Source organism: Dermacentor albipictus, chromosome 6, assembly GCF_038994185.2.
Source record: "Dermacentor albipictus isolate Rhodes 1998 colony chromosome 6, USDA_Dalb.pri_finalv2, whole genome shotgun sequence".
NCBI classification, from domain to species: Eukaryota; Metazoa; Arthropoda; class Arachnida; order Ixodida; family Ixodidae; genus Dermacentor; species Dermacentor albipictus.
In genome coordinates, this window is record NC_091826.1 from 12,372,501 (window position 1) to 12,397,639 (window position 25,139).

The following is a 25,139-nucleotide window of genomic DNA, read 5'->3' on the forward strand; positions in this document are numbered from 1 at the left end:
CAGAGGCTGTGAACATGGCATAAACCATGAATGATAGAAGGGTGTGGGAGTAGTGATCTATGAAAGCGGATTTAATACGAATCGTCTGGTCGCGACGCCGATAAGAATGTGAAATAAAAATATAGTGGCCCCGAATCCAATTATCTCCGGTCAAATTTCGACTAACCCCCAATACACGCTGCAGACCTTTCAGATTTTATACGTTTATTTCATGTTCATCGACACATGATTCAGTGTAGAAATATTGTACATGCCTTAAGATATTTGATATTTAAAAGGGCACCAATTTTAGTACAAAACCCAATAAAATAACAAAAGACCGAATTGTACAGCAGAATATTAAATTTGCTTTTAAAAACTTTCGAAAATTGGCACACCTGTCCCTAGTAGATTGAACAAAAACAACAGGTGCCAGTTTTATACATACTTGCACGTGCCGCTTCTACATATTTGACCTGCGTGGGTTGCATCTGGTTGCGTTATGATCCCAATATTCTACTAAAGAAATTTACGCTTGGGAAACCTAGCCCCCGAGTTCATTTTCTGCTAATAGCTTGTCGGTCAATAGCATGTGTTTTATTCACTGTTAGCCAAGAAAATAATTATTTGCTGCTAATTATACAAGCTTTACATCTAACTGACGCAATCAGGCTTGACCCCTTTAGTAGAGTGTCGGGAAATGCAGCATGCCTTTATCTGAAACGTGTTGATGAAGTTCAGTGGCGGATTGATATCTCGTGAATACTAAAAGGCTACTTTTTGGCAAACTGAACTCCGCTTATCAACTATGCTTAGCTAAGAAATGCTTCCGACTAAAAGAAGCACAACTGCATTGACTATGTATACTATATATGCTACATTCAAGCAACACTTTATTAACGCAATTAAGATTAAATCATTTCATGATATTTAATTATAAATGATTGATGCGAAGGTTCAGCCAATGCTGATTATTAGAAATAGCCCTTATTGGTTGGGGCTCTTGCGTCACAAAGCAGCACTACGGTTTGCAAGAGGGATGCACTAGTGAATGAGTATATATAGATTTCGTTTCGACATAAGGTGCCGAGAACAGTCATGCAAGACTAACTCGCACGGATTAGCGCAGGTGAATCGAATATTCTCAAAGCGTCGATATGCACTCAATTGAAATCCATGATCTTGACACTTACTGGTTGTGCCTCGTGATCTGTACCCGAATTTCTTTGGAAGTTCTACGGGGAAAGAAAGCGCGAAGGCATTGTGAGCAATCAATAAGGTTGATTACAACTGTAAGTTTGCACAGTCTGCAAATTGTCTCTACGTACCTAAATTTATTTAGACAGTGCACCGAAAGCCTTCAAACACTTTTCTTTGAACTAGAAGTTGTATGCGACAGCCTGTGGGCTTATGACGGTAAACTTTTCGTCGACCCATGTCTCAACTTTCGTAAAGCCGCCTGAATTGCCGTGGTCGACAGAAACTAAAATAGACTTGTTAATAAATTGTGTTTATTAATAGTATACATACAATACAAAAAAATTATATGTGAACAAAAAGCGGTCTACAAGAAGTTTTATACACCATATAGATTGTCGAACTTCCGTTTTCTAAGGATAGACCTAAAGTAGACTGTGTTTTTCCCCGTGTAAGCTTGACATGCTAACTGAATGGGATATATAAGCAGTCGAATTGCTAAGTAGACTTTGATGAGGAGCACTGAATCAGTCTAGACTGGTAGATAATTCCATCAGAACTTATTTTGTGTGGGGCGCAGGCTGAAAATGTTTATTATTGGTGAACAAACAGAAGGGCGAGAGGGAAAATTTGATTTTTCAAGTCCGAGCCATAATAGCGGTGATGACCGGTCAGCGTCAGTCTGATGTCCCATATTTCACTATATTCTCTAATGCAGACAGATTTTGCGCAAGAAAAGTTCCAAGCTGCGCCCAGAATGAGCGTTTCTGTTCTTACGAATGTGACGTAATCGTCCCTTCTTATTTGGCAGTTAACAAGCCCCGAATAGATGATGTCCAAATTCACGACGACATGGTGAGCTTTTAGGGAACAGAGAAAGTGGTGTCACCCGCATTTTTCAACGTTGCGCCTCTTGTTTTACTAAGTCGTTACTCAGGGCCAGATTGCGTATATGCGTAGTATTTTGAGCGTGTGCAATGTTGACTTCTATTGGCTAACACTTGTCTTAAGCGCTTTTTTGGCACATCTAGCTTTTTTTCTTCATTCATAGTCCATTGACTTCTGATTTGGTTCGTGATGTCCAGGAATTAGGGTTATCGACCTCTGTCACCATCTGTCGGTGGCGGGTGCTGCGTGGTCGCGTCACTCAGTGGGGAACCAATAAAAAAAAAATTAACAGAGCAACGCTTTCTTATACACATAGATGTTTTCACTTAATCTGTATGTCACCATATCGCGATGTACAAAGTTTGGATTTGGTGCAGTAACTTTTTTTGCTTCACTGACCACTTCTGTGTAATTGGAAACTTCACAGCGATGTTTCGAAATCAATACCAGAGAAATGCGCCTTCATCAGCCGAAATCACCGAAAACATGTAATAATTAATACACTTTCTTCTTACGTGCGAAGTTTTGATCAATTAGGGATAGTTTCAGTGGCTGTAAAAGCACTTTAGTAAAGCTGAACTGCAGTGAAGCCACTTTACGGGGACGCGTGTTTCTTATGGGAATATCAGACGCCCCAGGACCCATTGAATTTTCAGCGCTTTTATGTACAGTAGCATTTGTGAAAGGTCAAAACATATTTCAAGAACACAACGGGGTTAACAACCTCCTTCCAAGGGAGATTCGCTTTCTTCAAAATTTCGCGTCCACTGAGCCGCAATGCAGATGTGTATTACAGTGAAAGCAACACATAACATAGAGCTACGAACGAACGAGGTGAAACAAGTTCCTGGGTAAATAATGAAATGAATAAAAGAGCAGTTTCCACACAGGAGGTACTAAAAACATGCAATAACCACTAAAAAGGGGGAAAATGTTTGAGTAACTCGTGTTGTGGAACATGCGAAGTAACCACGATGTTCCAAATTCATTGGTGTTTGTAAGAATTCTGTAGACAGTCGACAATAGCGTGATGCCAGAAGTGTGCGAGATGTCTATATACCACGTTTATTTTAGTTCGAGCAAATAAAAAAAAAGTGAATGAAGTAGATAGCATGATTGGGCCTGTTCAGCTGGATTACTTGAAGAGGCGGACGTTACTTGGGCGAAACATCGCAATGTCTGTATAGCTGTTTAAAATGCATGGTGGAAGGAAAATGATAAGAGGGAGCATACCGCAACGCGATTGAAGCTAATCTGGTGGCCCAAGACGTGATCGCGCGTCAAAGTTCGCGGTTGGTGTTACTGCGCCCACCCTGCAGACAGGGTCACGGCAGGGCTGCTGAACAAGCGCTCACCGAATGAAAACTACTGGCATAGCTACTGGGAACCAGACGTCTCAGCAAATCTTGACTCTTCCTCCGTTATCCCGACACAAGTGGTCACGTGTTAGACCAACACTGTGGCTACATCGAGCGTTAGCTTGCCAAGGCTGGCTGCGTGACGTAATACTCCCTTCTATATTTTTCCTTCCTCCATGTTAAAATGATTCACCAACTTTTTAAACTGTTCCCTTTAGAGCACGTGTTCCACTTGTCAACTTGAAGCTGAACAATAGGGATGTGATGTCTGCTTAGCCTTGAAGACTGTAGTGCCACTTCTGATATATTCGTCTCGAGAATCTGCTAAAACTAGCATTGACATTGCAGCTAAGATCATCCCGAACTGATTGATGCCCGCTTCTGGGAAGTCTTAGCTGGAACATCCACGTATGTCGTAACATACTTTAAGGCGCAATATTTCGAATGTGTTGCTTGACTTATGATTTCTGTGAGGAAAACATGATTTCGCTATGCTGCCTGACTTGTATTTCGCTGTTGAAACATGTGACCTAATGTGAATTAATAATAAAAAGTTAATAAATATTTTAATTAGCTGCCTGGATAGTGCGATTTGCCACACAATTAATGTCCGCCTGCTTCATAAGTTCAGCTGAAAAAGCGGAAAAACGCATTTTGTCCTGGGTTATATATATCGAAAAAAATTGCGCTAAGAGAAATAAAGAAAACGCGGCATATTCCGTAGAAATATTATCAAACATCTGCAGTTTTTCTATCGAATACCTAAAAATTTTGTGAGAGGTCGCGTAAGTGATGATGTAATCCAATGTTGGAGCAATTCTTACCGCACACGCAACCGGCGAGGAAGCAGCCATGAAGGTCCTTCGCTGAAGAGGGCGCGCATTCAAGGCCGGCAAAGCAACGAGGTAGGCAGTCCGGTTCTGAAATAGCCATGTCAAGTCACAATCTATTAAGCTGCTTTGCCCTCTGGTTATGTCATAACTGCTTCGTAAGGTGCCTTGTGTTGTTGGTTGTGTTTCTTAATCTTACAAGTTTTGTTTGCATTTCAATACTGAGGACATGCATCCGTTATAAGTTGACCTCGGACACGCTTTTGCTGTTTGTAAGAATGTTTTTCTTCTGGGGGACCTGGACGAAGTTCTTAGAAGGAAGAGTTGTGAAATTTTGAAGTCAACATGATTTGAGCACTGGCCGCCCTCAATTCTGAGGTAGCAACATGTGAAATAAGGCTACTAGGCAGTGGCTACGCCATCGCCTAGTAGCTTAGGTAATGGCGTAGCGCCACTGCCTAGTAGCCCACTGTGCTACAATGGCGCCACTGCCTAGTAGCCTTAGTAGCCTTAGGCGCGGCCTTTACCTAGTAGCCGGATGCGCCCCGGCTACTAGGTAAAGGTTTTGTGAATTTTGTCAATGAAATAGTTACTCAATCATTATGGCGCAACTTATGATGCCCGGCCGCATGGACAGTTTGTTGTCGAAAGAAAAACCTGTTATCTGCACTGCTCTGTGTCTAACAATTCAGGACTTCGCTGAAGCAGCTGGTGTTTCCTTAAAAGATTATAAGCGTGAAGAATGCATGCTTATCAGCTAACATTTACGGTGGCCAAATTGCGCTCACCACATAAGCAGCCAGGCCTGAAGCATCCTTTCGCGTTGACTGGTGAGCCCGGTCGACATCGCTTTCCCAAAGGACACGGTGACAGGCAGTCGGGTTCTATATGAAAGACACAGACATGAGGGCCATTTTCAGAGGACGATCACTTTCGTGAAAACAGCGAGGAACTGTGCAGTTTCGGCCACAGACATCAATTTGCAGCTGCGAAACAAGACATCGACCCAATATCCAGACCACGTCGGGAAGACGGCTCCACGCTTTGTTTTGACATCTGCGCGAAAATTCTAATCGATAATATCTGGGCAACCGTGGCCCCTATTAAAGAAAAGTTAAAGTTGCCCGAAAGAGAATTTTCAGCAAATTATGGTGTCAGACGTATTAGTTAAGATGGCCAGCCAATGGCAAACTACTTACGAACATTTTAGAGCGCAGCTCTTTGGCGTCCGTTCCTGGGTTTCGCGTCGTCGTCGGCGTTGTCGGCCTCGTAACCAGCTCCGCCCCCCTTCGCTGGAGTGGGAGACGAAGGACGCGAGCCGCGAATGGCGGAGACCAATGAGAGCGGCCCCTCCAGTGACGTGCGCGCGCGATGCTGGTGTCATGCGGACCCTCCTTACGGCTCGATGCGCACTCGTGTCTGGTCTCAGCCGATCCGCTCGTTTCGTACTATCGTCTGCTCGCGCCAAAGCTCTCGCCCGCGCCTGTTTGGTTCTGTTGGGTCGGTCTCGTTCGCGCTTGTTTTGGTTGTTATTGTGTGAGATTGTTTCTTAATCTGATTGTATGCGCTATGCGAATTGTATAGTACTTTCTGGAAGCCATGCGGCACCAGCGATCACACTGGAACCTTTGACGAGTCATGTATAAACGCCGGCTCGCTTGATCCGCAGATCAGATTTTCGACCATTACCGCCTCTGCTACATGTCTCTCTCAAATTCTTTGCTTCAAAATATCGCGAAATGGAAACACGCATAGAGCTGCGCTCAAATTTCGCATTAGGGAGTATCGTAATCGTCGGGTAATTTTTATGCATTCGCTTCCAGTTTCTGATTTAGGAAAATTTTTGGGGCTTTCAATTTAGTCTCGAACTCGCTTATATACACATTCAGTGGTTTGTCGCAGGTTTTAGGACTTCTTTATATTCTACAAAGCTTTACCTCAACAAAGGGGTAATAGTCTGACGTGTATTTTTGAATTCTTTTTGCATTGCCATATTCCGGATGGTTCTAGCAGGAATGCGCATTTAAATCCCTAATTTCCTGGCTTGAAATGAGGGGAGCGCTTATTTAACAATTCCTGCTCTCCTGAAAACATGCATGAATAAATAGAGCAATAATAGCTTGTTTGTTTCTTTAACTTAAGAGAGTGGAATTATTAAACTGATTAGCTAGATGAAACGCATTTTGCTTGTTGTGGGGTATTTTTTGGCACAAGCTGTACCATCATTACGGTTAAGTTTGGCAGGGCTATCCTTTTTCTATGCCCCAATTCGTGTGGCCAACCTTAATGATCACTGAAACTAAATAAGCGACTTCGCGCCTTAAAGCAGGTTAATATAGGTGATCCGGCTTCACGAAGCGCCGTGAATTGACGCATTCTTCTAAACTCAGACAACGTTTCAATGCAATGCTGTAGGTTTCTGTTGAGTGGTAGTTATTACTAAACATACCATTATCTAACGAAACGAACTAAAGAAATACGTGTCGTAAAGTATTAAGAAGGATTGCTGTAGGTGGGGGGGGCTACTGGCATCAGTGAAGCATGCTTGACATTTACCATGCTATCCTCAGCTACCTTTCCTTCTTTAACACTGCATTATTAATACTCTGTTAATAGGCATCTCAGTTTTTCGCATGTAATTATCTTGCACTGGAGATAACGAGAGAGTTTCTGCCCCAGATGATCAGCTGTTCGTGAAATCTGGCCAGATAGCAGAATCAATGAATGTAATCAGAATGTGTTCGGCATCGGCGAGAAGCGTTAGTTTAACCCTCCCACCAAAGAAGAACAAACAATATGCAAAGATACTTGAAGGTGTCGACTCACCACACTTGCATCCTGGGAGAGGACAGCCTTGGCCATCTACGGAGGCATCGGAACGACACCTCTCGCCAACAGGACAAACGGAGGTACAGTTACTGGCCGGCGAGGCAGAGCTGATGGATTCTGAAAGGTGTGAAGAGTTCGCAGGATTCGAGTTGAGGAACAAAGATCTGGCCCGGACGGTATACTTTTTAGAAATATGAAACGTAAAATAGTGTTCTGCGATTCTGCGTCGCGCTAGAGAGTTTGAACTCTATAGCCTGGCCAGTCACTGCAAAGCGGCATTCTGTACGCACGGAGCTATCTCCAATGCGCATTACGAATGCAGTTTTGCTTAATCATCTCTGTGATCTTGTGTTGCTCTTTTACACTGTGGAGGGCCGCTATCGAAGTCTTGGCGGTGAATCTGTGTACTTGTTCTCGCGACGCCTTGGACGAGAATGATCTCAGTGGCTCGATATTTAGTAACAAGCATGTGAAGCAAGCAAACAACGAAGCCAAAGAAGGCATAGGGATACTTGTAGTCTTCATTAAAAAAAAATAAGATGCTGCAATAATCAGGAATGTTAAATAAATTTGCTGTATTCTTCATATCTTTAATGAAGAAGAGATGAAATGAAAGTAAAAAACAACTTGCTGCGGGTGCGAGTCGTCGGGACGACTGAGCCACCACGCTGCGTAGTCTTGATGTAACGCACGGCGCAAACTATTAAATACTAAATTAGAATGTTATAAGATTAGAGTGGGAGCAAGCCTATTCGTTTAAGAAGCATGTGGTCATCCGCTAATTTAAGCGCTAAATATTATTGCTTGAGTACTCGGGAGTTCTGCATGTCTTGGCTGTTGTGTTGGTTTCACATGTGTTGCGAGTAAAGGACCCGACTTTTAGCATGAAGTAGCACGTTTATCTATTCCGGATAAAGTACTTTCGTTGCAGATCTGTTATGAGCGTTTGACTACTGCTGGATCGCCTGAAAATACACGCACCGCATTTGCAGTTAGGCCTGAAGCATCCCCTGTAGTCTACTGGCGATCCGAGGGCACACTCCTGATTAGGCGGACACCGCTTGTGGCAATGCTCGGGGACTGTAGGAGGAAACATGCTTATAACTTTGGATTGGTACATGCACGAACTTGGGCGTTAAGGCGTGTGAACATCTGGAGTTGAAAAGCCATCCCACTGCCACCATGTATACACAACAGAAAGTAGGCTCTACAGCGTCTGAGAATACAATCTACGTTAAATGTTTTCTATAGTTTCTTCGACTACACTGTAGTCTAAACAGACTGTGCTGCATAATTGTGAACATTTCCGGAATAATGTCAACACACCACATTTGCAGGGCAAGGAAACAACGTCAAGTGATCCCTGATGTTAACGTTATGCGCAGAAGGCAATGGTTGGCGCGTTCTACGTCGTCAGAAATTATAAGTGCCTCTGCATTTGCTTATCGCGAACTTCCTTTTACGATGTTGAAAACGTGTTTCACAGTATTCCAAAGTTCTGCGAAACACAGCGACAATCCTTCATATCATGAATCAAATATTACTAACGCAAATCGCTTACCACTTTGCTGGTGGCAGGCCGCAATAGCTGAGATGCACAGTTTAACCTCTTCATTATGAAAGAAGACTCTCTATGGTGTGAAACCTCCAGCAGCATTCCTTCGCAAACCGTGCTGCAACTACTAAACTGAAGTTTTGTCGTAAACGAAGTCTTCTTATTCCTCGCCACGAAAGTTCATTCTTAACATTGTTACTACCTCTGAACTTTGAACTTGTGCGCTTAAATAAAAGAGTTCGTTATTCCTTCTGTAAGAAATATCTGCCATAATGACAAGCGCAAAACTCGAGCGTGGTAATCTACCATTGTTTTGCACGCCTCCCGCTTGAAACGCGCTCAGAAAAAAGCAATGCGCTAAACCGGTAGCTGCTGAAAAGAAGCACAGGTTGGCTTCGGTCGGCGAGGGTGAAAGTTGAGAGGTGTAGGGATTGCTACGCCGCATTCGCATTAAACACCGTGATTTGGTCGTTTTAGCTATGGGCCGGGGATCGGGTATCGCACTTAACGGTGCGCGCAATCTCGTAGGCCACGTTTCATTTGGCGACTATCATCAGATGGTCACGTCTGCCCCATTTGATGTGGAAGCACCGTATATTGGGCAGAACATTGCGAGTACATTCATGTAACCTGGTTTCCTACCACCGCCGTGGTGCACCAACTTTTGAGGCGGTGTTTAAACAAGGAAGAATCAACCAACCCAAGCCGCTACCCTTTTGATGCGGATCGTGCTTTGGTGTTTTTGCATATTTCCGAAGTGTCGCGCTTCGGAAGGATGTACCATATAGGCCGGACGCCATTAAATGGAGTCATAAAGTCTATGCCGTGTTTGCAAGTGCGATATATTCCAGCATGTTGATAAAGAGTGCTGGCACACTTACAGCAGGCACATCCCGGCTCGAAGCATCCCTTTTCGTCCTTCTCCGAGGCCGGGTGGCAGAAGAAGTGTGGGCTGCGGCACGGGTTCACGCAAGACACCGAGTTGCCCGCCGTCAAGGCCACAGGGCCGGAATTGCGCGCTAGAAGCGAAGAAGGGAAGGCTACTTCTACACAGAGCTAATAAAAAAACACTACGTTTAAGGAAGCAACAATAGCGAAAGCTATGGCTTGCGTCAGCCAACAAGAAAACACAACCAAAAGAACTGCTCCTCCAGTAACCGCCTTTGAACTCCCTCTGCACGACGCCGAGCCCACCCACTTCTCTAGAAGTGGGTGGGCTCTTGTTAATGAACGGCTGACACGAGTCCTGTACTTCACCGCACCGCCCCGAGTTTGGTGAAACTAATGGCTTTCGTGCTCCATAGGGCAAGTTATACTGGAGATGTAAGAGGAAACGACTCCCTTTGATTGTCGATGCTCCATTAGTAGTGTTGTTCGGAGAAACGAGCACTATGTGTGTCCACCACAATGTCTCGAAAGACCAACGCAGTTTCGTCAGCGAATCTGTATAGCTTAATTGGGAGGAATCCAGCTGAAGATGCAATACACTAAGAAATAGTATAGAACATAGGAGAAGCTAGAACTACTATTAGAGTTTTTGCTACGAGAAAACAACGCATAAGGCGTCCGCCCAAATTCACGGCGCCTGCGCGAGAAAACCAAGCGTCCACCGCGAAATGAACGAACACAAATGCCTTATTTTCCCATATGCTACTTCCTTGTAGAAACAGTCTATTAGTTATTAAGAGACTTCTGCGTTGACTACGAGTTCTTTGTAAGTGTGCCATCCGCTGGATTCTTTTATTTAATCATGCATCAAATGGCTCAGCTCTCTTCCTTGTTCCTATGCAGTTCGCGAAATTTTCAGCATAGCGATAACATCATTGCTTTAATTACAATTATAGTTATAATAAAATTGAAATATATATTTTTTATTGACATTCGTCAAATGATCAGCAAGGCGATGTTCTTTCTTGTGTGACAGCAACAAAGGCATGTAACCAATGCTGTGCAAACACCAGAGCTTAGTCACGGGAGAGGAAGAGAGGGTCGGTAATTTTCCGACAGTTTCTGAAGGGCATTACGGCTTCGTTTTCTTGTGGTCAGCAGCAGAATATAAGTGCAAGAGAAGAAGAGTGTCTCGTCGGTCGCTGCAGTTGTATTCTTCCCATTTGTTCACAATGGAGAGGTCACGTAGAGAGAACACAGACGATGTGGGAATGTGTAGAATGCCAGCAAATGTGTTCCCCTGTTTCAAATCCCACACTGCAAAAATATAGGAACGACACCATTTTTGATATGCAGTTGTGTAAGTCTGTGTATATGCATACTTGTGTATGTACGTGCATGCACGTCATTTCACGTATTTTCTGATGCCATGCTTTGTTGAAGAAAGATGTTAAAATGAAATGCACAAGACAGTGCGCATTAAAAAGCTTATTGAGGAATTTTTCGACAGAAGAACTGTATGTTAAAAAGGACAGACAAAATAAAAAAAGAGAACAGTTCAGTACTGCCACTAGTTTGGCAGCGAACTGTGACTAGCCCATAGGTAGGGTAGCCGTCATGCGAATACTACGGTATTCGCTGTCGGTAAACAAACGCACGTTATCATGAAAGCTTAATGTACTGTATGTCAGTGCGCTACCAGAATTAAGAACAGCTCGGCAAGTAGGTCAGGTGGTAAAGCTCGGAGTCCCAACACTGGCAGCTGCTTTCTTGCAGCTCTCCGCATCACCGTTATGTCTTCGAGTATGGTAACCAGTCTTTTCATTCTGCCTATCTCGGGACGCGTTTAGAAAAAGGAGCAAACGACTTAGGAATCACACCATCTGTGGAGCGTTACATGGGCTGCGCCGGCTGGTGTAACAATGCTGCTTCTTTCATTGCGTAATGGGTACCATGACCAACACAAATGACGTTTGTACATGGCAGGGTCGTACACGGAAAGGCACGTCTCTGACACGTTCCATGCCTCTTATGCGCTTGTTCGTGCTCATACCTGCGCCCTTATTGCGCCGTTCAGGCGCAGGTCGTAACTTTCTGCTGGTCATTCCATCATCAACTGGTTACTGGCAACAGAAAGAATAAATTATAGGGTTTTACGTACCAGAACCACTTTCTGAATACGAGGCACGCCGTAGTGGAGGACTCCGGAAATTTCGACCACTTGGAGTTCTTTAACGTGCATCTATAAATCTAAGTACACGGGTGTTTTCGCATTTCGCCCCCATCGAAATGCTGCCGCTGTGGCCGGGATTCGATCCCGCTAGCTCGTGCTCAGCAGCCCAAAGCCATAGCCACTGAATAACTACGGCGGGTGGCAGCAGAAAGATAGGACGACTATTAATTACAACTACATCAAACCAACTAACAATGATGCCAAGGAAAATATACGTGAAACGAACCAGTTTTGTTAACTGAAATGTAGAACAATTGGGAAGTGGAAAGTTGAAGTAAATATAAACCAGGGGAGTACGGTTGGAAGTCATTGTTGGAAGTTAGCGCTGTGTGTGTCTCTATGTGTCTTCTTTTGTCCCGTCTTTCAATCGCGCTACCGTACTCCCCTTGAAGATACATTACCAACAAGCCCACATTGCAACCCTTGTAAATATAAAGACAACTTTGCTACCGGTCGGAGCTGAATCCACACGCAGCGAATGTAGTTGGATGAGAACCAATGAGAAGACTTGTGCCGAACACACATATTCTGCGTGTGTGAGCCGTGGTGGATTCGGCTCCCTCAGGTTGCAAGTTGCCTTTCTTCCGTCTTCAGTTCTTGTTTTTTCTTTATTGTTTGTACGTTTCAGTTAAAAGAATGGGTAACTTACTCTATGTTTTTCTTGGTTTTATTGTCTGAATTCCTTGGCGTCAATGTAATTGTCGGTAGACGTAATATGAGAGGAGTTCACTTGGCGATCTCTTCCTACGTATAGTTTGTGAGGTGTATCACCGCATATAGGGAATAAGCTTCACTTCATGTGATTGCAAACAACAAAAATCGAGAGCCTATGGTTCATGTTGTTATTCTCGCAAGAGATGCGTTTCATCAGCGCGAAGTTTTCTTCTCGTGCGCAGGTAAGCGCCTACCTTGTGCCGAGGCGGCGTCGCGGAAGCTGATGAAGCCGACGATCAGGAAGACGATCACGACGACGACGACAGACATCAGACCGACGACAAGGAACACTTTGCCGCTTCGCTTGGGGAACCCGCCACCGCCGCCACCACTGTACTCCACGCTTTCGCTGGCGCTGCGGCAGCACTGGGGTTCACGCTTATGTGCCTCCGGCATTTAGTCTTCACCGAGTGCTAGTAACAACCACTCAAGCGGAATTAGTGCCCCAGCTGCCCTTGCTTTGAAGGTGCAAAATGTGTGCAGTAGAACGCGTCTAAACGTGCTGATCGCCTAAAATAATGTTGCAGCTCCATAAACGAAAGACAATTGTATAGCGCAGCGTACGTGTCACCACTACAAGCGGGACCACAACGATATTGTGATGTGCACTCAAGGTTAATTTGACCTATAATATGGTCTGTCAGCGATGAAGCACGGTGCTCACAGTCCTTTGCGTAAAGTTACGGAACGCACATGGTCTTAGAAAGCTTCACAATTGTTGCATATCTGCAAATGAAACAAAAAAGTTTATCACACATTTGCGCACATACGTGTGTGAGGCGCAGTCAATATATTACTTCAATTCAGGGCTGAAGGAGGAGCAAAATGCCTAAGACATTTTTTTTTAGGTAGGTAGTGCAGTTCCTTACGTGAACTTTCATATTTTTTGACGTGTGCAAAGTGGCGTGTTAAATGACTGCAAATTTTTATTTTATAAACACATATACTGAACTACGACCGTGCATATTCCCGTATTACACACCGAGATAAACGTCTAGGTTAACTCATAACCTCAAAAAACCATCTTTACTGTGAATGAAAAGGAGAAAAGGGAATTTCACGCATGCTTACTGCGCCTGGTCATCTGAAAGTAAGAGCCAAATTGAAATCAAACGTGAAATAAACACGTTAAGTAGGTTCCGCACAAGGCGTTCGTCGGATGCTTTTGTTTTTCAGAGAAGAAATAAGTGTGCTTGCTGTTACGTCAAAGATTCCCAAGGTGCTCCCTAAATGTTCGTCTTGGCACAACACTCGTACACGCCTGTTTGAGTGCCGTGATAGGCTTCCATACACAGGGTGAGACTACATGAAGGAAAAAAATTATTCAAGCTCAAACAGCGACTAATGCTACCTGCAACCTGACACTTGTTCAGCAGCTCACACGTAAGAATCTGCTCGATTCGGCAACTTTCGGCTCCTGAGCCAACGAAGCACAATGAACAGTCTTGAATGCTAGACGGGTCTTCTCGTTATGTTGGCCCACAGTTACAATAAAACGGGCGGCAGCTAATTATGTTTCCCCCCCCCCCCCCCCCCTCCCAGGCTGCTGTCGAGCGTTGTCTCTGCGGCTGTATAGCGTTCATGGGATGGAAAATTTTGTGAGGTGTACGACGGTTGCTTACACAACTGAGGCGTTGATTCTACGCGTGAGTTTACAGAACGGCTTACCGCTGCTGTCGGGTTGAGACGAAGACATCTCTGCGGCGCCTCTCCTCACGGCCTGCCCTGGTTACTGGCCGAGGCTTCTTCTTCTCTAACGTGCGCTCGAGCCTCGAGCTGCTGCCATTTTCACCTAAAGACGGTGCATATCTAGATGCAGATGTAGAGCCCCTGAATGTTAGTGGCACATACCCACTCTGTGGGATTGGCCAAGAACCGGGTAATTGTGTATGACAATAAGAAAAATGAAAGGTGATTTGATGTTGTTGTTGTTTTCTTAATGACCGTAGCAAATACGCACTGTGGGCTGGAAATTCAGCATTGTTTGTACGACATACTGCAAGTGAAGCAAGAAAAACAGGGACGGGTGGAGGGTACAAATAATGCATGCGCGAAGTTCAACAAACCCCCATAGGGGCATTGGCCATGAATCGCATGGGTAAATAAACGAACAAGCACGAGGTGAAATATGGAAGTTCTCACTTACAGATAAAAATTTTTGGGTGCGAGAAAGATAGAAATAAAACACAAAACACTCAATTACAGAGAAGGAGAAGTAGAAGAGTCAGCGTTGCAGGATAATCTATTAGTTTCAGTAAGATAATTACGGAATGCAGAGTAACGTTTTCTGAGGCCTAATGCAAGAGCAGAGGCACCGAAAGAAAGGATTACAGGAAGACAAATCTAGACTATGACTGTGGAGTTGGAGTTTGCAGAAAGCTTTTGCTGATAGCAGAAATGTCGACAGGAGAAAAAAAAGTTGCATTGATATCTTTGTAAGCGATAACTTTGTGAACGTCGCTCAGAATGTGATGTTAAGTAGTAACACGTTCAGGTATGTATGTGTATATATATATATATATATATATATATATATATATATATATATATATATATATATATATATATATATATATATGTGATACTGTAGAAAGGCTAACTTAGTTTGGTTTGGTTTGGTTTGATGAGTACTATGCAGGAATCGTTGTGGGACATGCCCATTCTAGAAGATTTGCCAAGAACGAGCGCACACCCACGGTCACATACTAAATCGGTAAATGAAATAGAGGACATAAAAGAAACCGGTAAATATAACTCACCATTTCATCTTGGGTGCTTTAGAGATGCGTGTGAGCTGAAAATATAAGCTAAGGTTTTATGTAGGAAGTAAATTTTTCTTTTTGCTACACAGAGCAGAGGTAGGCATGCTTAATCACTATACACGGTTTACGTGAGCTCGTTCACTGGTACTTTCATTCGACGCCTAGTACCACCTAGTGGCATTAAGTGTCCCATTCGAAGTGGCATGGCAGTAAATGGCCAGGAAATGACCAGCCGCAAAGCGGATAGAAGAGCCAAAGAAAGCTTTCACTTTAAAAGAAATGACTTAGTGTTCTAGCAGAACGAGCATAATCGGGAGGGATCTTGACCGCGGCCTCATTTGTCTCCTCTCCCTTGTTATCTGCTTAATTGTGGCCTTCCGTATGTTCACAATGCCGGCGTAGTTACACTAAATCCAGAGGGGGCTGTCTCTTAGAGGACGCCCCTTTCGCAAATGCCTGGGACAGGTAATGATATGCGATCGGAATGGAAAAAATAAAACTTCAAACGGCTTCTTGTTAGTGGTTGCTTTCAGAGTGAAAATAACGTTTACTCAACGCTTGTTAGCACTGCTGCTAATGTTGAATGCAGAAGAGGGGAAACAACACTCGCCGAACGTTGCCTGTGTTATAGCGATAGCCGGCATAAATGCTCGAGAAGGTGGCGCAGCCGCAGCGGATAATTCACTAAAATTGCGGCATATGATGATTATGATGACTGCTGTGATGATTGCTATGATGATCTCTATGGTATGCCATGATGATTCCAAACAATGACACGACCACACCACGTGGTATCTAGTGAAAAAAAAAACAGACAGTAAGAAATCGCCACGTCATGTTAAGTGATATTTAAAGAAAATACATTTGTTTGGCTCTTCCGCCCGTTTTCGTGGTCGGTAGCTGGCAGTTGGATTTTGACAGCCGACGCAAAAGATGCGTGCTCTTACGGTACTCAGTTACGCTACAAACGCTACCTAAGTGTTATCGCTGTGGCAAATGTGCGCCTTCAAGCCCACCATTGCTCTAATAAAGCGAATAGCGCTCTAGAAGCATTCGGATATTCGCTTACGTTGACAATCATCTTGGATGGTTCCCGCGCAATTGCTTTGACGTTAGTTTACCCTTAGTCATCAAAAATGACGCTACACATCACTGTAAAGCCAAGTCTCTCGCATATATAGTTAAAGAATATGTGCAGCGTGGCTAGCCTATAGTGGCCGGTTTAGATGAACGCTCGTCTTCGGCTGCTTTCTTTTCAGCCCTGAAGGCTCACCTGTCGACAGGTTAATCAGTTCTTTTGTTTTCTTTTGTCCAGATGTAAAGATTTCCTTTGTTGCCTTGTATGCGCAATGTTTTACCCTGTATGTTTTCTGATGCAGCTTAAACCTTGTATTTGTACACGGAACCAGTTCTGGCAGATTTTAATTTTTTTATGCGCAAATGACGATATGTAAAATATGTATTGTCTGTATTATGTATTGGCGCATCTTGTACCCAACTCCTGCTCACAGCCTTTCCAGGCCAGAAGTATTGCTGAAAAAAAAAACCGCAAGGAGCAAAGATATCGGTGGATGGTTTTCAGCCAGAGCCGTGTCCACAGAAGGTGGTGCAAACGTGCTTCTCGCTTTGGTGCAGGACATAGAGGGTAAATGTTTGGTTCCCCCCTAAGAAACCTTGTCAACTACACCAATTTATATGGCACTTGAAAACTGCTAGAATAACAGCAATTTAGAAAAACTGTTCTATAACGTGCGAAACGGGCTTGAAATGCAAAGGGTAGGCGGGGAAATTGTCCAAGGGGTGCAGTAGATATAAAGCAATAGCACCTATGTTCAGAAAGTATGGAAGATGACTTGGCAAAATCAATTATCTGCAGCTCTCTGGAGAGACAAAACTAATTTATTGGCGAGAACCGCATGCAGCTGACACAAAGGAAGTGCGATTGATGATAATTTGTAAAAAAAAATGCACTGCTTCAGTAAACTCGGCGTGGTTGCCAACGATAAATACAACAAAGGTGTTACATCGCTGAAGGCCAGTCTCTGCAGTCATTGTGCATGTCTCCGACTTTTCCTTGGATTCGAGGCAACGTGTGCTAATAGCGGTTTTATGGTTATATTAAACGACAGGCATCCATTAGTTATTCTCGCTTTGTCTAACATTTTAGCCACTCGAAATATACGCTGGAGACACACAAAATGCAAACGCCAACAAAGGAAGTTTTTTCGCTTTTTCTAAGGGCTCGTCTCCATGGCTAATTTAATAGCCCATCGCGGCGGGCGCATTTCAACTGAAGGAAAAGAAACGTGAAAACACCTTCAAGGAATCCTAGGTGGCTCTGTAGGCACATACGACGCTCTGCTTTTCAGCCTGTTAGCACGTGCAGTCGCCAGAGATATAAAAGAAGGAAAAGGAAGTCGCTGCAACCCCGTCGACAAAGACCTGGCAAGTCTCACCGTTGTGCAGCCTCCTCAAATAACAGCTGCCGAAGACTCTCGCGAAGAGCAACCGGTCGAAGGCAAGAAGAAGCGTCGGCGCCGCAGGAAATCGCACTCCCGGAAGAGGTCCACCGCCGAAGTACCTAGCCAGGAATCTGCGGCCGTAACAATGGATCAGAGCCTCAGAAGGGAGGTCACTGTGGAAGCACATGGACGCGTGGAAGTGCGCGAGGTGGGAGCGGTCGCATCTGCAGCGGAGCATACCGACCAAATTTCCATTGGCGCTGCGCCAACTGCCCTTATCTCATTGCCACTTAATGCTTCGAGACCGGTGTCGAATGCACACGAAACGGTGCCCCAGCGCCTGTCTATCACTGCCAAACAGAGCATGGTTCCAACTGGGCTTCCGTCATACGCGACCAGCGCTGCACCTGGCGCGGAGATTCAGCCGCCGAGTGTTTTATCAAGCAACGCCAGCACGGAGCAGGAAAAACAACCTCAAGGATCTGTGTCGGACGAATCGAGGCTCGCGCCGAAGGTTTCGGCACGCAAAGTCAGTGTGGTGAGTCGAATGATAAGAGGGTCCAGGTCCACAACGGAAGGGCTCAAGTCACAGAGCCCGGCCGCGCCGAGGTTTTCCAGCTTGGCCAAGGAGGACGGTGCGACCAGCACCGCTCGCTGGCCTGAAGAGGACAGTGAGATGGGTTCTAGCTCTGGCAGCAGGACGGGCGATAAGTACACCCAGACGGGGGACGTCATAGTGTATCCCAGAAGATCCCCTTTCGAAAGGAGACGGCCGGAAGTGACGAAATTCGTGTCCCCAGATGAATCGCTGAATGATATTCTCTATGACCGTGGCGTGACTTCACCTCCAACTACAGCATCGTGGAGCTCATCCTATCCAGCTCGGTCACGAGAGGCTAGCATGTCTGAAGGGCCCGCGACGACATCCCGATTTGTACGAAAGAAGGCAGCGGGAAAAGAACGTGATTCTGATTCCATTAGAGATATGTCAGGCAGTGAAAGTATAATTTCGTTTAAGCAGCTTGCAGTGAAACAAGAGAAGTCAGATATCCCGGCGTTGCCCGAAAAAAAGCCCATGCAAAAGTGTCCCGCTCCACGCCGAGATACTGACGTAGTGGACATGGTCAAGGATTCGTTGATGGAGAATGCCACCGCGCGATCTGGTGAAGGCTGCCAATACTTTGAGTGTCAGACTGGCAGCATAACGTCACCAAAGGTGGCCCTAAATAAACCTAAACCAACATGCCACGAAGTGGGAGCAAACGTTCAGGCTGGTGTCGAAGTTGGCGAGGTGGAGGAGTTTTATGAAGAGGTTGCCGAAGAGGGGCTGAACGACTCAAGGAGACTAAGCACTGGATCCAGCAGCAGAGAGTGTTTGAACATATCGAGATTGGCTGCCGTTTCTGATGAACATGCGGAGAAAGATGGCCAACAAGGAACAGATGTATTGAAAGGAAACAAGAAAAATTGTAAAATGTATTTCAGGAGGGAACGACAAGGAGACTTGGTGAGCTTTACAGGCCAAGTGAATCCAAGTGATGCCACAAATAAGGCACTGCCAACTTCCGTGACGGGAGAAGAACCGAATAGCCGCAACACCTTGCCGGACATAGTCAGTCACACAGAAACAAGTAACAAGTATAGTCGTAGAAAGGAAGAACATGGCAAACTTGACGAAGGCTCTTCCACGTCGCGTATGACCAGCGGGCAACACGGTGAAACCAATCCCCCGGCTAACACTGTCGTTCCGCCTTCTTCGCAGTCAGCCTGCGTTAAATGCACTCGCAAAAGCAGTAAAAATGTTGGCGAAGCTCTCGAAATACCCGGGAAATGTGGTAAAAACAAAAACGCGCGAACTTCGGCCTCGAAAAGTGCTCCTCACGAATTTCGATTTGAACAACAGGCAGACACACTTTTGGAAGTCCAACCTTACTCGGTGGCTAAGGAGCTGTTCGGCTGCATTTGCGATGGTTTTCAAGGCTACTCACCAAGTGAATTCTTATACAGTCCGCCAAGCTCTACCTTCCAGTTCGGCGAAGCCGCAATCTCTAGCCCCAACTGGTCCAACACAACCACACCAGGGACCACTCAGGTGTTTGCAGGGCCATGGCCGCTTCTCGACCCACAGAGTACTACAAGCAGACCGAATACCGAAAGTAGGCGTGACAATCAAGGTACGCAAATTCCCCACGCTGCCTTCAGAAACTTGAACTTCCAAGCGGTCATGAAGGATCGAGCCATGCCACTGTCAGGTTACGAGAACGTTTCCATCCGTGCAGAGAAAGCGGTGGCCAACGAGTCTCGTTCCAAGGACTCTCGTTCTAAGGGTACGCTGAACGACTTTGCTACTGGTACAACCAGACACGGAGCCCAGAGAGATGCGACATCGAGGCGTTACATCTCGATAGACCAAACGCAACACCTATTAATTGAAACAGATGACTTTACCGAACGCACACCGCAGGCATCTAGAAAAGACTCAACCACATCCGTTGCTTCTGGACGACTTCAAATCTCCAGGAAAGCCTCGACTGCTTCCATCGACGCCGGAATAAGTCAGACATTGAGAAAAGACTCAACAGCCTCCATTCAAATGGGAATACCTCACGCTTCACGAAAACCTTCGACAGCTTCTGTTGACTTCGCAAGACTTCAAACTGGCAGCAAATCCGGCACCCGCAAGACGACTTCTACTGAACAAGAAACGCCTTGTTCGACATCTCGCTTGCGATGTGGCCAAAGTTCCCCTGCCCGACGTTGCCAGAGTCACAAATGTCATCACGGAGGACGCCACTCTTGCGCAGGCCATAGCCACTGCCGTACTGCCAAAGGTCTCGACAAGCTACCGTCCCCACCTGAAGAACCGATTACCTCTGTAGATTGGAACGACGCCGCGTTGGTCCGGTTGGAACAGCTTCTGCGTGAAGAAAACCGCCTGCTCCGACAAGAGAAGCAGCGACGAGAGGGGCAATTGAGGCTGCGGTCGTTGCTGGAAGAGCGAGACCAGCTTCTGTCTACCCTGGGGTGCCCCACGGAGGACGGTCAGGAAACACAGAATGCCCTGAGAGGTCAGGCTAATGCTGTGTCCAAGGCACTCGCCGCGCTTGACCTGACGTCTGGTAGCCCAGCCTGCCGACCCAACAGTCAACGCGGGGCGAAAGGCGTCGGCCCTATTCGCGACGTAAGTCTGCAGTTCTTCTGATGTAACTCACATAAGATATGAAAATTTAATTTTATAAACTCTAATTTCATTAGACGGGTGGTGGCATTGAACCTACTAGTGTTGGCACTGATAGGGTCCGTTTTTGCATTGGTATGGCACGTTGCGTAGTTTACACAAAGTACTGTGTCGGAGCCTTTAATGCTGCGCGACAAGTCCACTGATCATTGTTCGCATGGTACGGCCTGTTGCCCGTAGAAGTACAAAAATGGAGCAACTTAAGGCGATGAAAGTGCAGATCGCCCTGTTTTACACGCTTGATCACTGAACACAGCAGAGGAAGGCTCCGGAGTTACTCTAAAATCAATCAATCAATCAATCAATCAATCAATCAATCAATCAATCAATCAATCAATCAATCAATCAATCAATCAATCAATCAATCAATCAATCAATCAATCAATCTCTGAAACAAAAGCAGCCGTTTGGAGGGATAGCCTAACTTGGCAGTCATGCTACCTCTGCTGTTTTTTTTAAATTATTACGGACTGGCTTACGATTTACAGCACGTCAGGGATATTGTGCCAGTCAATTTGACCGCAGATCACACGGCCCGAACATTTAGCACCGCCTAAGAAGTCTCGTCTTAACTTGACGAGATTCAGCGGCATGATTCAGCGTCCCGAAGCAAGCGCACGTCTTCTAACAACCGCTATTGAGGAAGGTTCCCGACACACTTTCACCACATGGAGTTTTTACGCATACTAAAATCTAACCAGATGTACGGACCGTAGCGCTTAAGAGACGTGGACGAGGACAAGGAGGATACTACTTCTCCTTTCGCGTCCATAAACCTTATGGCTCCGCTATCACATTACCTTCCCCAAAAGCCTGCACTCTTGAAATATACGCCGGAGAATGTACGGAAAGGGGGAGAAGATTATTCAAAAATTCCGCCTCCTTGTCTTCTCATCCCTCTCCGACGTCTTAGGTGTGACCTCTAGATGCCTTCACAGACTATGTGACAACGCCCACGTGGGCAGTTTTTTACATTTTTCATTCTTACCTTCTATTTCTCACATCTTTTGTAGGCCTTTTCCCCTATCTCAGCACGGGCTGGCTAAGCAGATATCCTATTATTAACTTAAGGCGACTATCACATATGTAAAACGGCGACTGTCGAAAATAGAAGAACGGCTTGACGTTGTAAACATCTTCCGTAAGGACGTCACAAACGTGAACGAAGTTCTACAGGAATTACACGACAGTTTAAAAGCCTTGAGGTAAAACATAGACAAAGCAGATCTACTAGTCGACCACCTGAGTAGCAGAATGCGAAGGAATAGCCTAGCTTACAAAGGTGTTCCAGAAAAACCAGCAAAAAATGGAACGACACAGAAAAATCAATCTGTGAATTTGTAACGCAGCATCTTGGCATTCAACCGAGTGAAATCGAACGTTACAATAGAGTAGGATGAGAGACACATGGCCTGTTCGCCCGACTGTCGTGAAAATTTTCAATTTGAAGGATAAGAGTAACATTTTAAGAACCGCCTACCAGTTGCAGAAGTTATCTTCATCTCGAGTCTGGATAGAAGAGGACTTTTCACCCAGGATACAGACGATAAGAAACTTCGCGACTTTCTGAAAGGAGAACGGAAGCCTGGGGAAATTGTAAGCTGCTTTTTAACAAGCTTCTCCTTGGTAACAGACTGTACGGATTTGAATAAACAAATGACACCGTGATTGTTCAATTACAAAAACACGAATGGCCTGCCAGCACTGAATGACGCAGAAATCGGTACGTGCATACACTGTCTATTGTCGTATCCAATTTTTGAAGTGCTGTTAACAAACAAGATTAAGTTTGCGCATTCATCGAATGCTGTAGCGCTGATTTACAGTTGTCGGTACGGAGACGTGGCTGAACCCTGATGTCTCCAACAGTGAACTCACGCTATCCTCTGATTTCAGTATTTTTAGAAAGAACAGGTCAGATCAATGTGGTGGTGGCGTCATGATTACCGTAAAAACTAATTTTCAGGACACAACTATTATACCCCAACATACATTTACAACTTTTGTGGATTGTACTGCAATTGTCACCAAGTGCAACTTGTATCGTTGGGGTGTGCTATCTTCCACTAAATGCTTCTCTTTAATTTGTCAATAGTTTGAACGATTCACTTAGTTTTGGTGAGTACAAATATCCAACATTGCCTATATTAGCCGGGTATTTTTATTATCCAGTAATAGACTGGCGGACATGCACACCTGTGGGTGGTAGAATAATAAATGAGTGCATGGAATTCCTTGATACAATTTCGTTCAATTGACGCGAATGGTTTCTCTCCCACCAGCATGCGCAAGTTCTGTTCTTGATTTAGTGCTTACTACCAATTCAGAGAATATGTGCGTTCATGGACTGGAATATACGTATTAGTGACCACAATGTTTTGCACTGCTAAGCAATGACAGAAGTCGAAAATCCGAGAGAAAAGTATTATACGACTACAAACGGGCGGACGTGGAGTACCTTGTATCCGAATTGTCATCTTTCTCAGATAATTTTTTCCAGCTTCCATATTCGAAATACTAACGGAAACGAAAACTGGCGAATGGTTCACGAGAAACTCTTACAAGTAAAACATCAATACATTCCTAAAATCACAATGACGTCTTTAGTCGCAGCCCATGGTTCACCTGGCACGTAAAGCGGTGCATCAAGAAGAAAAAGCGCTTGTATTCAAAAGCAAGGTTCTCAGACTCTAATGGTGATTGGTGAAATTATAGAAAGCAAGCAAGTTTATGCGACAAATTTTTTTATGACTATTTACACTCTTTGATAAAGAAGAATATAAAAAAATTTTGGAAAGTGGTTAATCCTGGCATTTCCTCTGTAAATTCAATTCATTTAACTATGGACGGTGAGATATTATCTTCATCAGATGCTGCAGAAGAGTTAAAACTTCTTCTTTGGTTCTGTTTTCACAAAAGAAGAGCCGATTCTTGCTGATCTATAGTTTGACTCCATTAACGCCACTATGGCTGACATTGTGATTCATAGTGGCGGAATCGAATTAGCTATTGAACGTCTCAAAAATTGCTAATCACCTGGCCCACTGCAGGGCAAAGGCCTCTCCCATACTTCTCCAACAACCCTGGTCATTTATTTATTAATTTATTTATAGTTTATTTCAGTTTAAGTTTGAAAACGCCGCCAGAATGTGTCGCCGCTATTTCTGCGGTTCCCGTCTGTCCTACAGCATTCCGCAATGCCTCAACAGTACGAAAAACACTAAAATGACCCTTAAATGTCCTGTACGCGTTTTTAATGCATTAGGAGTATCGAAGTGGGCAAAAGTTGTGTGAAGTAAGTGAAGTAAGGGAAGCCGGTCACGGGGTAAATGATATATAAACTCGAAGAATAGAAGCACGTAGGGAAACTAACTAGACTTTACCTTAACAGGACTTTACGAAGGCCGCGGGACCGGCCTTCGTCGGAGTGTGTGTGTGTATATATATATATATATATATATAAACATATATACGCTTTATGGTTAAGTTATTCCGTGGCTTCATTGTGTGTTGGTATCATATATTACAGGACAATTTGCAGGACAAAACAGCATGTTCGGCGAGGAACAAGTCTGGAGCCCCGACTCAGGCCGGAACAAGCTCAGACTCTTCGCCTGGCAAAGCGGCACAGCGCCTCCAGGGTAGCTCACGCAACTCTAAGCGAGGGAAGCCATAGCACCTCATCCACAACACAAAGATGCGATTGTGCTAATGACGCTATCGAGTTTAGTACCAAGCGCCTCGCTTGTCTACGCACCGAGGACGTGTGGTAAAGCCCGTGAACGTGACGGCGTTTCATTTTAGCGAGCCTCTCGCTTCATGGCTAATAAGACCTTCTTAAGCTTATCAGCCTAGTGTCATTAGGGCGCCATACAATTTCCTGTTTTGACATTTAATAACCAGTTGAAACCATGTTCGATTGTTTCATAATTTACCATGATATATAGTACTGATCAAGTATATTATTACAATGTGCATTACTTTACGCTATCGAATGCATTGTAGCTGGACCACCGAGAAAGAGCAATGAGACTGGCGTTTGTTCTCGTCGAACTCATGCTGATCGTGATAGCCGCTGTGACGCCGTGCAGGAGTTTTCTAGAAATCATATTTTGCTATCATTTACCACTTTTCAAACTCGTGACATGCTTGGCGCACAATACAACAGAAGCGAGAAAACTTTACTGCTGGCGTTTCCTCCAACAT

At 44.8% G+C, this 25,139-nt stretch overlaps 2 protein-coding genes across 3 annotated transcripts in view; one reads left to right on the forward strand and one right to left on the reverse strand.

Annotated features, from left to right (window-relative positions):
- Positions 1-15,249, reverse strand: part of LOC135914245 (uncharacterized) — a 23,924-nt gene extending 8,675 nt beyond the window's left edge. The window contains exons 1-10 of one of the 2 annotated variants that reach the window (XM_065447019.2): positions 15,231-15,249; positions 14,140-14,263; positions 13,543-13,555; positions 12,666-12,826; positions 9,518-9,655; positions 8,063-8,161; positions 7,079-7,198; positions 5,041-5,136; positions 4,247-4,342; positions 1,173-1,214 (exon numbers count right to left, since the gene is read on the reverse strand). In XM_065447019.2, the coding sequence (XP_065303091.1) occupies positions 1,173-1,214; positions 4,247-4,342; positions 5,041-5,136; positions 7,079-7,198; positions 8,063-8,161; positions 9,518-9,655; positions 12,666-12,826; positions 13,543-13,555; positions 14,140-14,167 (793 nt within the window). In that variant the 5' untranslated portion in view covers positions 14,168-14,263; positions 15,231-15,249. The remainder of the gene's footprint in view (positions 1-1,172; positions 1,215-4,246; positions 4,343-5,040; positions 5,137-7,078; positions 7,199-8,062; positions 8,162-9,517; positions 9,656-12,665; positions 12,827-13,542; positions 13,556-14,139; positions 14,264-15,230) is intronic. The other variant, XM_065447018.2, reaches the window with a different exon arrangement.
- Positions 14,943-24,736, forward strand: LOC135914263 (uncharacterized). Its single transcript, XM_065447042.1, has 3 exons — positions 14,943-14,965; positions 17,603-20,876; positions 24,463-24,736. Exons 1-3 carry the CDS (start codon positions 14,943-14,945, stop codon positions 24,607-24,609), a joined length of 3,444 nt encoding a protein of 1,147 aa, XP_065303114.1. The 3' UTR covers positions 24,610-24,736.
- Positions 24,737-25,139: the final 403 nt, after the last annotated feature.

What these genes read in the sequence shown, in the direction of transcription:
- LOC135914263 (XM_065447042.1), top strand. Translation starts at nt 14,943, where the DNA reads ATGTTAAGTAGTAACACGTTCAG. An exon ending in TTAAGTAGTAACACGTTCAG is followed by an intron (nt 14,966 to 17,602) that starts GTATGTATGTGT and finishes TCTGCTTTTCAG; the next exon opens with CCTGTTAGCACGTGCAGTCG. An exon ending in GCGTCGGCCCTATTCGCGAC is followed by an intron (nt 20,877 to 24,462) that starts GTAAGTCTGCAG and finishes CATATATTACAG; the next exon opens with GACAATTTGCAGGACAAAAC.